This window comes from Schistocerca cancellata, chromosome 10 (genome assembly GCF_023864275.1).
Source record: "Schistocerca cancellata isolate TAMUIC-IGC-003103 chromosome 10, iqSchCanc2.1, whole genome shotgun sequence".
Lineage (NCBI taxonomy): Eukaryota > Metazoa > Arthropoda > Insecta > Orthoptera > Acrididae > Schistocerca > Schistocerca cancellata.
Window position 1 is genome coordinate 89962164 of NC_064635.1, and position 14149 is coordinate 89976312.

At 40.4% G+C, this 14149-nt stretch overlaps 1 protein-coding gene across 7 annotated transcripts in view; it reads left to right on the forward strand.

Annotated features, from left to right (window-relative positions):
• Window positions 1–14149, forward strand: part of LOC126106537 (zinc finger protein 239-like) — a 376855-nt gene that overhangs the window by 199481 nt on the left and 163225 nt on the right. Inside the window, exon 9 of one of the 7 annotated variants that reach the window (XM_049912870.1) lies at window positions 11698–13559. The exons of 4 other annotated variants lie outside the window; for them this stretch is intronic. In XM_049912870.1, coding sequence (XP_049768827.1) covers window positions 11698–12775 — 1078 coding nt within the window. In that variant the 3' untranslated portion in view covers window positions 12776–13559. Of the gene's footprint in view, window positions 1–11697; window positions 13561–14149 lie in introns of those variants that run through there. 2 more of the 7 variants (XM_049912872.1, XM_049912871.1) reach the window with 2 other exon arrangements.

Here is a 14149-nt window from a genome sequence, read left to right on the forward strand (position 1 = left end):
AACTTTATTATGCATGGAGGTTTACCGCCATGCAGTTACGTTTTCTGACATTTCAATAATCGTTCACTTTGTTGACATGCAGAAGATAACGATAGCTTGCATTGCTGCTTTCCACATTGCGCACGTTTATGGGCTAGCAAAGAATACGTTTCTTGCAATTGTTGACATTAAAAGTGTTATGCATAAGAGTTCAAAGGTGAAAATGTAACGAACAAGAAGTACCATTAAGCAAACACGCATTGGTTTCGAGGTTCCAGCTTCATTTGCTATCAATACTAATACAATAAAAATGGAATTAATCCTTTTCACATCACTTCTCTTTTTTATTATTCGAAATTACAACAAAAAAACAAGGTTAAATTTTTATATTTGGGTGTCGCACTTCCAGGCACTGTAGCGCATGTAGCGCAACAATCTAAGAAGTAAAGGGCGTTTCTTGGATAGATGTTTAATGCGCCGTAGCACAGAGACTGCATATTTGCGCAATAAGCAAGTATAAATACCATTTCACAAAATATGGCACGCTAGCGATGTAAACTTTGAAGTCGACACAGCGCTGTCCGAAGTGCTTTTGTCACTCAATCTGAGCACAGGACACGTGATCTAGTTTGCCAACTACAGCGAGCATAGCAGACGTTATCTATTCAGCCAACGACAACGTGACATTTCCGTCGCGCACGCACACAGAAATTAATATACAAAGAGTACAGAAATAAGTAAAGCTATGGCTCCATGTATTACTTTGGTTCTGCATTTGTTTCGTCAGAGGTTAGGCTGGGATGTAAGACAACTTAAATTGGTGCAAATGAAGCAGTGGCATGGCTGCTGCTCTTTGCGTGAAATATATAGCTCTTTAATGGTATGGTTTCCATACCGCTATTTACGAGGGTATCGAACATAACAACAGAACTTAATCCTAGAACATTAAAGGGGCGGTCCCTGTCGCATCGCCAATTTTACTACTCCACATTTTACTCAAAGGAAGTCATAATTTGTAGTATGCACTGTTTAATAAAAAGATATCCAGTGATACGTCATATAAAAAAAATAAGTACAAAATGTTCTGTTTTAGACCCTGTACTGACAATTGTACTACTCAAAATCTTGGCGGGAATCTCGAATTGGTAGCAACTGCAATCGTAAATTCCATTAGGGTTTATTGGTCTAGAGCTAAATTGCTGGGAGTGAAGCAATGACTCGTATATGCTTTGTTGTTACAAATACTCTGCTGTTGCTCGACAAATAGGTTGTGATTTTCATGACCGTGGTTGAGCTGCTTTCGGCTGTATTTTCCGAATATCTCGCAATTTCCCATAGTATGTTAGATTAGCTCATAAGAACTTAGCTTAAACTGGCAGAAAAAATTTGGTTGTGGCGACAGAGTGATCTGTAGCGTAGTCAGAGGTCTGAGTTAGGTTGGAATGCAGCAGTTTGGTTGAGAGTTGGCGAAGCGAAATTTGGAAAAGGGAAACACAAGTAGTACCACGAAATCTTAGGGAATTTGGTGTTCAGAGGAATACAGCGAGAGTGGAAAAAAATGCTTCTTTGAGCCCGTTCGGACGAGGAATAGTAAAAGAAAAGATTCTTCCTGGGACGACGATCTTTAGTGACTGCTTCAGTTCATACAACACTCTAGATACAGAAGGGTTTTTAGCACCTTAGAGTGAATCGCAAAGTTTTAAACATGGCTGCTTGGTTCAGTGACCGTTTGTAAATTAGAATTGAAACAAAAGAGCCCTCGGCCAGAATTATTTAAGTCTTATTGACCAGGTTTCAACACTTCTAAGAGTGCCTTCATCAGAATGAAACAATGAAAATGGCCTATAACACAGTTACAGATTTACAGGAAAAGACATTTTTATATAAGAAGTGTAAATACTAACAATAAAAGCAGAGGTAGTACTTGCATGTAACATATAGAATAATTAACAGGCCAGAAGGGCTTTAGTCACAAAATATATAAAATAGGAAAGTGTGAAAGCGAGCCTGAAAGTGCGATACCGATATATAAAAATTTTACGAAAAACTAGTTACATTTACGAGGCCAAATGTGTCTTATTACTGAAGCAAATAAGCTTTCGGGAACAGAAAAGTTCCTAACACTATGTTATTCATGTAAGCACTCTAATTTTTAGTATTCAAAACAGTTGTGTGCGCACGACAGAAATAGTCGCCCACTCTGGCTTCAAAACAACGTACAGTGTTAAGCCTATGGCGCCATCTCGTTTCTTTTTTTACTTATAATGTGCGTCTGCAACAAGTCAGAGATACTTCTCCAAAAATAGGCAGATAGTCTTTCGTGCATGACAGGTATCTCATTCCACGCGAAGACAAACATAAGTTTATTTTATTTCTTAAAAAATATATCACACAAATGTTTTCCATCATTAGCAGTGCATTATGTTCTCAATTATTTATTGAGGTAATGGCTTCTATTCCTTCGTGGGTTGTGGCTTATAGCTCACCAGTATAGCTGAGGCACGAGGATATGCCTTTTTCGTTTAGATAACGCCACAGAAAAAAATTGGGGCTGAAAGATCAAGTGATCTTAGCTGGCCGCGGAATATCACCCAAATTGTGAGAGTTATCGACGTGGTAGGTGACGCCGTTATGTAGTCATTCAATTGCAAGATGTATGGGCAGTAGCCGCATCTTGCGGAAACCGTATGACGTTTAGACGGCAATGTCCTTACTGCCGTGAAACGAAGACACTATAAATCATGACCGCATACCGCTGAGAACTGACACACACTATTCGTCCATTCTTGTCTTACAAAAAATACGGTTCAGCGATGGAGTGTCCAACGCCAGATGACGATCTATAGCCTACCTTGGGCTATGTCCTTAATGAGCTTTACGTCTGTGTTCGAGGAATATCGAAAGTTTCGCTCATTCACAAACCCATTCAGATGAAAGTTCGTTTCGTGAAATATAACAAGAGTTGTCAGAAATGTGTCATCGTTGTCAGTTCTGTTCAGTAATGTAATTAGGGTCCCCGGCCATAACTGTTGAGCCATTTGCAGCTTATAGGGATGAAACTTTAAATCCTGTTTCACAATCGCCTGCAGAGATGTGTTTCAATGCAGGGCTGCTGAATATTTTAGTCTCGTAGAATTGGTGTAGTAATTCTCTAGTTCTTGTGATCAGTCCCTCTGCAGCAGTGTGATTTTGTTTACTGGGCATGCATCTAGCACTGCCCTCAAATTACTGTCGTTCTTCAAACACCAAAGTGCTGAGTATTCTCTCAGTTATTCCTAGTTCCAACCTATTCAGGATTTCTCTATCAACTGCCTTGCACACTTGATTGTGAAATTGCGTACGTCTGTGGGGGGAATGGCTCCTCTTTCTTCACCTGTAACACACTTTCTGCATCCTGTAATCTCTGTTTGGTTATAAAATACCTTCTTAAGCCACTTCAGTATTTCTTAGCTTCCTTGTTCTTCTGTCCTAGTATGACAGGTTAGAGGTCATCTGGTTTCTTTTTCCTTGTTATCTTCTTTTGTTATATAGTGCTGCTGCGTCTGTCTTCACAGTGTTTCTAACTGCGAGTATGTTAGTCCGCATATCTCACAATGGCAACCCGTCCTACGTCGCTCTCTGGTAAAGTCGAAACTTGGTGTGCGGAAAGAAGGGTAAAAATAAAGGGACACTTATATCGGCTTGGGCGCGGACGCTTAACAGTTTTCGAGAAAATTACGGTCAAACTTTCGACGCGAGCTGGTGTGCAGTAGCTAAGAGTACAATTTCGAAATTTCACGCTCTATGTACAAATCGAATCTTTTGTTTTTCGTTTATTGTGTGGAAATATGTGAAACCAACATTTTTGTGACACATAAAAGTACAGTGTGATTACTGACAAGAGAAGTAAGCATTTCAGAAGAACTGGATGATTTTATTCAAGAAAAACAGCCTCACAAAGTGAGCAAGTCAATAATGCCTTGGTCATGTGACCTATACGCAAGCACTTATTCTGCCTGGTATAGATTGATGCATTTTAAATCTTATGAAAATAGTCTCGTAAGACAAAAAAAGGAACGACCCACCATGGAGCAGTTATCCGAATGGGACGGTAATCTGTAGATGTGACGTATATCGACGATATTCTACATCCCGTTTTGTTGCCCTTCAAGGCAAGTCATCCTGGGATTACTTTTCAGCGAGATAAGGCCCGCCCTCACACAGCACGAGTCGATGGAATGCAGCACTGCACATGCAAGCGATGTCCTTTACCACCAAACGGATCTGCGAGAACATTCGGCGTTCAGTGGCGGACAGTCTGCCGACATATTTTCTTTCTTTATTTCTTTGGGTCTTGTCCCGCGCCAACGCGGGATCTGCCTTGTTATTACGGATTTTGCAGTGTTTGTCGCAGAGGGGCCGGCTGGTGTGGCCGTGCGGTTCTAGGCGCTTCAGTCTGGAACTGCGTGACCGTTACGGTCGCACGTTCGAATCCTGCCTCGGGCATGGATGTGTGTGATGTCCTTAGGTTGGTTAGGTTTAAGTAGTTCTAAGTTCTAGGGGACTGATGACCACAGATGTTAAGTCCCATAGTGCTCAGAGCCATTTGAACCATTTTTTGTCACAGAGGGTAGGCGAATGCCCTTCCTTACCACCAACCTGAACCCCCTGGGACATAAGTAGTGTACCCCAACAGTCTGCATCTAGTGTAAGCCATGAAATAGTGCGAATGTGTTCAGATGTCTGTGAGTCGTGTAACTGAGGCGGAACGTGGGGACCAGCCCAGTATTCACCTAGCGGGATGTGGAAAACCGCCTAAAAACCACCTCCAGGCTGGCCGGCATACCAACCCTCGTCGTTAATCCTCTGGGTGGATTCGATATGGGCCTGGTGTGCCTACCCGAGTCCAGGAAGCAGCGCATTAGCGCTCTTGGCTACCCCTGTGGCTACAGTCTGCCGACAAATATTTCGCAGAAAAGTTATTGGGCGGAACTAATATTACTAGTCTCCGGGAAGTGAAATACGTTATATCTGTGCTATATCACGCTCAGCACTTATCCATTGAGACGAAAGGGAATTAGCGATTTCGACTGCAGGATGCTGCATCCAGACGACACGCCGTTGAATGCTGTACGGTGGGCCTACACGTTGCATAACAGCATGAAGGGAAAAAAAGGACTTCCGCCAGGTCCTGCCGCAGGTTACAGTGTTGCCGGTTTTTGCAGGTAGCCAGACTTAAGAGTAGTATCAGAGTGGCCATGTTGGTAACTGCCACATGTTGTCGATGGGCATGGACTTCGCAGCGTCCAGTTGCCAGCCAAGTTTTATGTACAAGTGTGTAAACAATGCAGTCATGGTTGACTTTGAAATCCCTGTGTTGCTATAAAGAATTACACTACTAGAGTAGCTAAAATAGACTGCAGAATCCGACCTCCACTTCATTAGTAGGCTCCATTTTTTTTCTTTTCACTTCTGTAGCAGTGCTGTACAGTAGTTTGGCATGAGAATTACAGTGCATACCAGAATTGCAGATATGTAGATGCGTCCACACAAAGTATTAATTACCAAACTTTAATGTTGTAATTTAAACTTTATCAGCATCCACGTAAGTTGAGCTGGAATGCTTTCTAATGGGGAATGTTTTGTGACACTTGTGTGCATACACAATATGGATTCATATAGTAATGCAATCGTTAGTACGGCAAGACTCAGCTTACGTGGGTCACGTGGATTTGTGAGGTTTAACAGCAAAACGATGGAGTGACAGCATAGTCTCATGTTTTCATCAAATGTAGCTTCCAATGGAAGCTTTGTGGTCCTGCACTGCAACTCCTTATTTGATCGAAAATGTAGTAGAAAACAATGTATTATAGAATCAGTTGCATTGAACATAAATGTCATCAGACAAGTTTGTAACGGACTTCCATTGGGTTGCCTTAAAATGTGGAGTATGCTATAACTACGTCTTTGCAGTACTTGAAATTTGTCCTGCTGATTATGTAATAATTGATTCATGGTTTTACTTCAGTAATAGACATGGACTCTGATACTTAAGGTTATTATTTCTCTATGATATATAGTTTTAGCTTCAAGTTAATATCATTCATTTTCCGAGAACACAGTACGAAACAAAACACTGTTACAAATTAAAAATCCAAAGGATACATTGGCGCATGCATATGTACATATGTGCGTATGTAGGTATTTCCGACCAACAGTTGATTTTCCATGTGAAATAATTGTAACCTCTGTCATGCACCGACAATTGAGTAAACAGGTGATCCAAAAACTGAAAGAAATTCCTAAACGTCTTCATACTGCGCACAACATCAATTGAATCGCAGCAGGTGAAATTTTATTTCCTCAGCATGCCCAAAGAAACCGTAGAAATAACTTCTGCTCTTGCTGCGTCCAGAATGAAAAATAGGATCGCTAATTTAATCCTTTGTCACTTATTGAGTAAGCTAGCAAAAGACCAACATTAACATTTTAAAAACTTGCAAGTGGCCTATTGGGTAACATACATACAGTTGTGAAATCATCATTCATAATTAATTAATTAATTAATTGTGTTCTTTTGGCATGTCGTTTGGAAGACTTACTTCTGTAGTGTTCACAAATTTTGCTGCTTATATAGGATAAACTGATGCTGCAGTGTCCATCTTTTGCATGCATGAAGGTGTCACGAAATCAGTAATGTACAAAGCCCGTGTACTTCACACATTTATCATATACATAAGGTGAATTCCAGTTTCGTGTTCGTGTACAAGTGAGACTATTTGTATACGAAAAATACTTCGATTTTCTTGATACTATTATTGTTCATGCATTTAGCGTAGTTTCTTGACATGTTTCACAAATTTCATTGTAATGGGTGTCATGACATATATTTTTGAGAAGATGTTAACATCACAGGTGCTGTGTAAAATGTGATTCTTATTTTATCATCATTTACAATCTTCATTTTCGCTTTCCAAAAATTTTGGGTATAATATCTTTATTCAGACCATCATTTTCTCTAAGAGTAATGTATTTCTACATCAGTTAAAGAATATTATTGACAACTTTCTGGATCGAATGAGTGTGTCATGCACCACATGTTTGGTAATAAGCTGGCTGTAATGAGGTGCAGTAGTCTAATTTTCAAAAATTTTGCAGTATCATCTTCCTACAAAACTGTTAACTCTTAATTGCAGTGTAGATACTCAGGTGGTTACTGCAATAATTCTACTCTTATTTGCTATGTGATTAGTTTATTCTAATGATGCATCCGAAAAAATAAGATCTTGCTGCAAACATAGCCATTCTGAAGCTGATTTCTGTGGCAATAATAACGCATTTTGTGTGTGTGTGTGTGTGTGTGTGTGTGTGTGTGTGTGTGTGTTATATTTGGTTAGTTTTCTCCTGGAACATAGTGAATACTGTCTAAGAATATCGTAAATTTACGCCATTTTCGTGTTGTTGCCTGAGGCCTGTAGTAAGCATAACTTCAACAAAATATAGCTTCGAGATGCAATGTTCCAAATAGCTTCAGTAAGCTGAGAAATCTGATTGCTGTGTTTTCACTAGCTATAAATTACTAACCTCTGAATTGTAGCTCCAGTAAATGAAAGCAACTCTGCGTTATTGTAGTGTAAAAGTGTTATGATAAAATTATCAGTGAGGTTCGTTTAAAGTTATTTGTTCGGAAGAGATTGTAAGTTATCTCACTGATTGACTTCGAGGAACTAGAAATGGATCTGATTGGTATCAGGCAAGTATATAGACATTGTAAATGAGTTTGTTGGTTGAACTCCATGGAGCCATGTACCAGAGATAGGAAAGATAGACTCAAGTATTACACTTAGCAAAATGCTTGAGATGCTCTCTCTAACAGAAACTGAACCATTGTGACCTACCGCCGGATAAGCCTGCTGCATGCCAGAGCAGGGCACGCTTGCGCAAAAGGTGTACCACTCTGTGAATCATTGGTAGCTGAAACATACGATGAATAATGGTATGCCTTACACAAATGTCAGCAAAAGGTGGAGGGTACCACCATGTGCAGTTACTTGTAGTGTGTATACTAAGGGCACTCAAGAGGATGTTCTTGTTTTGTAGCATCATCTGTTAGCAAAAGGCAATTAATAAGTGTCACAAAGCAATAACATATTATGTATATAAATAGCTTGGTCTTCATTATCACAGTCACCTTATGACACAGAATAAATACCACTGACATAAAAAAGTTCTGACGTGCATAGTAAAGTTGATAAGTACATAGACGATAGCATGAACAGTGGGTCATAAGTCAGTGTTTTACAGTCCGAATTCTATCACAGTATAGGCCAGGGAATAGTAAAGTAAAAACACACATAAAAAAGTTTTGTGTCACCCCAGTTTCCAGAACTCCTAAAGATAGACGTTGACTGTGGATATTATATCATGGACACAGTCCCTTCGACTATTCAGAGATGTCACTAAACCGGCCAAATGATGTAAACAACCATGTATCCCGAACGCCTATTAGACGGACGGGGTCCGACAGACAATCAGTTCCACTTCTGTTGTTTGTAGTTCAACCGTGCATAGACGGTCAACGGACAACGGTTTGATTGGATCTGCATTGTTACTCTGTTCCAAGAAGGGCTCCAACGAGAAATGTGTCTAAGTGTCTCAGAGTGAATCAAAGTGATGTTGTGTGGACATGGAGGAGACACAAAGAGAAACAGGAAATTTCAATGACACATGCCTCGCTCAGGCTGCTCAAGGGCTACTACTACAGTGAATGACCGCTACCAACGGATTATGGCTCGGAGGAACCCTGACAACAACGCCACCATGTATGAATAATGCTTTTTGTGCAGCCACAGGACGTCGTGTTACCATTCAAACTGTGCGCAATAGGCTACATGATGCGCAACTTCACTCCCGACGTCCATAGCGAGGTCCATGTTTGCAACGACGATACCATTCAGCATGGGACAGATTGGCCAACAACATGCTGAATCAACTGTTCAGGATCGGCATCACGCTATCTTCACCAATGAGTGTCGCATATGCCTTCAACCAGACAATCGTTGGAGACATGTTTGGAGGCAACCCAGTCAGGCTGGACGCCATAGACACACTGTCCAGCGAGCGCAGCAACGTGGAGGTTCCTAATGTTTTGGGGTGGCATTATGTGGGGCCGATGTACGCCGCTGGTGGTCATGGAAAGCGCTGTAATGGCTATACGGTACATGAATGCCATCCACCGACCAATAGTGCAAGCATATTGGCAGCATATTGCTGAGGCATTCGTCTTCATGGATGGCAATTGGCGCCCCTATCGTGCACATCTTGTGACTGACTTCCTTCAGGGTAACAACATCGCTCGACTAGAGTGGTCAGCATGTTCTCCAGACATGAGCCCTAGTGAACATGCCTGGGGTAGATTGAAAAGGGCGGTTTATGGACGATGTGGCCCACCAACCATTCTAAGGGATCTGTGCTGAATCGCCTTTAGGAGTGGTACAATCTGGACCTACAGTGCCTTGATGAACTTGTGGGTAGTATGCTACAACAAATACAGGCATGCATCAATGCAAGAGGATGTGCTACTGGGTATTAGAGGTACCGGTGTGTACAGAAATCTGGACCACTACTTCTGAAGGTCTCGCTGTATGGTGGTACAACATACAATGTGTGGTTTTCATGAGCAATAAAAAGGGCGGAAATAATATTTATTTTGATCTTTATTCCAATTTTCTGTACAGGTTCTGGGCTCTCGTAACCGAGGTGATGTTAAACGTTTTTTTGATTTGTGTAGTTTATTTACCAAAATATATATTTTTTAAATTGTCCCTTAGAACCATAAATGTAGAATAATTTTGGTTTTTTTTCTTTCTATTACACATTACTTCATGTAATTCTTTTAATTGTTTTTCTCATTCTGCTAGTTAAAAATCTTGGTATTTTTCTCTCCCAACTACACTCTCGCCATTAATTTAGCAGTCAAATCAGCGTTTAGTGCGTTTTCAACAAAGCAAATATTCCTTTCCATTTACATGCTATTTTTCTAAATGTAATTAACAGCCAAAATTGCATACTTTTGTGTCAGAATCAAATATTTTAAATAAATTAGCACCACTTACTGCAAGTCCACTTGGTCCTTGCCAATTAACTTTCAGCTGTTACGGAATTTATTCAAATATGCAGTCGAAAATGGAAAGTGGTACATCATGAATCGCCAGTCCGTTATTTATCAAATTTTCTGGATCTCTTAATCACATCGTGGTTATTAAATGATTAAACTTTCTTCCCATGATATTCAGATTTAGGTGCCCTCCTCACAAGCGTGTACACTCTCTCTTATTAGTTGTGGCATCAAGATTGCTGGCTAGTGGCTAGTGGCTTGTATGAACGCCTGCTCATCACACTGCAACATCATGCATTAATCTGCTGATATACATTTAGTTCTCTGGTCATGATGAGTGTGACATTCTTGGTACATACTGGTGAGGTCCAGCCTCCATTTAGAAACTATCTGGATTGATAGTCTTTTTGTTATACCTATGCGCTCCTTGCATTGTGATTCCAGGAAACGGAGAAGTATGCATCTCGACAGTTGCCACGTCCTGTGACCTTTCAGCAGTCATCTATGGATACACTGACATCATTCTCACCACGACAAAGAGAAGTGATACTCATTGTTGAACAGCTCACAATGCTGCTCTGTTTTGTCCCTGGGCCATGCTGGACTCTGTTGTCTATGATATGGGTGCTGGTGACAAACAGCCTATGACAACTCAAGATCGCAGCACCACACTAAATCCTAGAGAAACATTTTTCTGACCACCCATTGTGATTTAAAAAGTTGGCTTGAGGAATTCACTGTGCCTGCATGGCTTGTCTTACTACAACCTCTGTCTTATGGCCCATCAACTGCTAACATCCAAGGTGGCATCCATTACAGTTGTCTAACGGAAGCTGCTCAGATGGTTTTGTAACAGATTTATTCTGGGTTGTATGATAGGTATGAAGGTAGTCTAACATTTCCAAACATATTAGTTACAAGAGAAGGAAGATTGGAGGCGAAGTGTCCGCTACAGACTACAGGTGGCTCATGGATTATAGATGTTAGTGTGGAATTCATGTAATATATATAAAAATTCTAGGACCCTTATCAGTGAATTTCAGTGTGTCCTGCCATAGTAATAATAGTTTTCTGTGTTTCACTTAACAGTATTTTTGCTTTCAATGAACTTGTCTGCATTTCAGTTCTGTGAAATACTGTCTGACAAATTTACAATGCTTACGGTCCTAAAGTAATGACTCCTATGAACTCGGAGCTCTCTCTTGCGATTGTCAGAGCACCCTAAAAATTTTGTTAATTTACTGGTGCTCCTCCTAACATATAACCTTGCTTGCCATACACAGTGAATTTACAGGGAACTTCGAAGACCTTAAATGCCCTAGCATATCATTGGATCAGACTGACAACGTTGTGCCTGCGAAAAGTTCTGCGTGATTTTCTCCCTTGATATGGTTCCCTTCTTTCTGCACTACAGCGCTAAACATAGGTTGTTACCTTTTACTGGCTTACGAATAGTTGGGACATTAGGTTTTCACCTAAAAGTGGATTAAAAGTATTTTTATTTCATTTTTGAGATGCGACTTTTTAATTCTAAGCCGATGATATGTTAATATATTTTCCAATTTCTCTAGTTGCATACTTATGAAATACATTCTGATACAATTTTCTCCACTTTTCTGCAGTACTATCCCGGTTGCCATGGAGGATGACAAGAGTAAAGATTCCAGTCGTGGTTTAGTGGCTCAAGTTTCACTAGCTGCAGGAAAAGGCAACAGGACTGAATGGAACACCAAGAAGGAAGTATATTGTGCGAATAAAAGTGGTATAATGCATTTGGTGCACAGATGTACCATCTGCAAAAAATCATTTGCGCAGGTGGAGGACCTGAAAAAGCACACATTAATGAACAGATGTCGACTTCTCCAATCATGCTGTGTATGTTACAAAACATTCACAACGAGTGGCAGTCTGAAGAGGCATCACCGCGTCCACACAGGTGAACGCCCGTACAGCTGTGACGTTTGCAACAAGACCTTCATACAACGTTGTCACTTGAAGCAGCATTCACAGTTGCACACTGGTGAACGCTCATACAACTGTCCCATTTGCAACAAGATGTTCACTCAAAGCAGTCAACTAAAGCGTCATTCTCAGCTGCACACTGGCAAACGTCCACACATCTGCGGCGTTTGCAACAAGACATTCATAGAAAATAATCAGCTGAAGCGGCATACCCAGTTGCACACTGGAGAGCGCCCATACATCTGTGGGATTTGCCACAAGGCATTCATGCGAAGTAATCAACTGAAGCGGCATTCGCAGCTACACACTGGCGAACGCCCATACACCTGTGGCATTTGCTGCAAGACATTCATAGAAAATTGTGAACTGAAGCGGCATACATGGTTGCACACAGGCGAAAGCCCCTACGTCTGCAGCGTCTGCAACAAGACATTCACACACAGTACCAAACTGAAGGAGCACACGCAGTTGCACACAGGGGAACGTCCATTCACATGTGGCAATTGTAATAAGACATTCTCACAAAGTAGTCAACTCAAACGGCATATGCGGTTGCACACGGGCGAACGTCACTATATCTGTAACGTCTGTAACAAGACATTCACACAGAGTTCTCACTTGAAGCGGCATGCCCATTTGCACATTGGTGAACGTGCGTACACCTGTGGTATTTGCAACAAAACATTCTCAGAAAGTAGTCACCTGAAGAAGCATTCAGAGCTGCACATTGGCAACTGAGTGAAGTTATTGTCCCACAAGAAGTTAAAGAGTAGAAACGACTTGGAAGGCATGTGAAATCTCACATCCAGTACAATTCATTTATGTTTTTGTTCTGCTGGTTCATCCTGGGTAGCAGTTAAGTTTTCATTTTCATCTGTGAAAAATAAAGTCAGATAGTCGATATCATGTACATACCAACACTAAGTTTTAAAATCTTGTAAGTACTGAGTAGACACGCTTTCACTTGTAAAATAATAATTCATCAAAATTAATAAAATTATTTTCCTCCAATCATATCAAATGGAAGACCTACTGTAGTAGTGTTCCACTGATTTCGCTGCTGTGCTTATCTTTGGCATGCATGAAAGTGTCACTGAATTAATTAGATGCACAATCTGTGTATTTTCCACATTTATTAACAATGTCTAAATGAGAAAATGTGTATCAGCGAAAATTACTTTGATATTTTGGATTGTAGCATTGCACATTCATTTCTTCATACGTATTTCAGAAATTGGATAATGACTGATGTGTTGAAATACTGTGTGGTATTTAGAATTTTGTGTTCTTATCAAGGGCTGTGCATAATGTAAATCGCACTGTACAGTAACATGTAATCAACATTTGTGCTTTCTACAAATATTTGCAAGAGTACCCTGTTTTGGACAATTGTTCTGTACAATTTTAACGTACTTCTTCGCCATTAAATTAATATTATTGAGAATTATCTGAAGCTTATGAGCATGTTGCACATAACATATTTTGGAATAAAGCGACTTTTACGAGATGTAGACATGTATTCTTAAAGTACTGGCATTAATATCTTCATAGAAAAAGTGTAACTTTCTTTTCAATGTAGATACTCACTTGCTTACTACAATAATTGTGCAGTTATCCACTTTGTGATTATTTTGTTCTAATGATATAGCTCATGGTGTAATCTTAGCTCTTATAAAGATGAATGTTGTGTAGCATAACCTTTTATCATGTGCAGATTAGAACTGTATTACTAAGTTTTTCTTAGTTTCGTGAACTGTATCTCTTCTGTCGAATACCACCACCTCCTCATTTGTACTGTGCAGCAGGCCACGTAGCCCCTTCTGTTTTGGTGTTTTCAGCCACTGCTCCGTGAGGCCTCTCGCTTGATCATACTCGGTGCCTAGAAATTTCCATAACAAACTTCTAGAGCTTGTCGAGGGGAGAGAGTAGATAATGTTTTCTATTGGAACCTATACCTGGAAGTGTACTGTTTTCATGTTACAACCATTTGAAACCTTGTTGCCAGGCAGTTTGAGGTTCCATGTCATGGATTGCACACCCACTCCCATCGGGGGTATGAGTCCTCCCTCGGGCATGGGTGTGTGTGTTGTTCTTAGGATAAGTTAGCTTAAA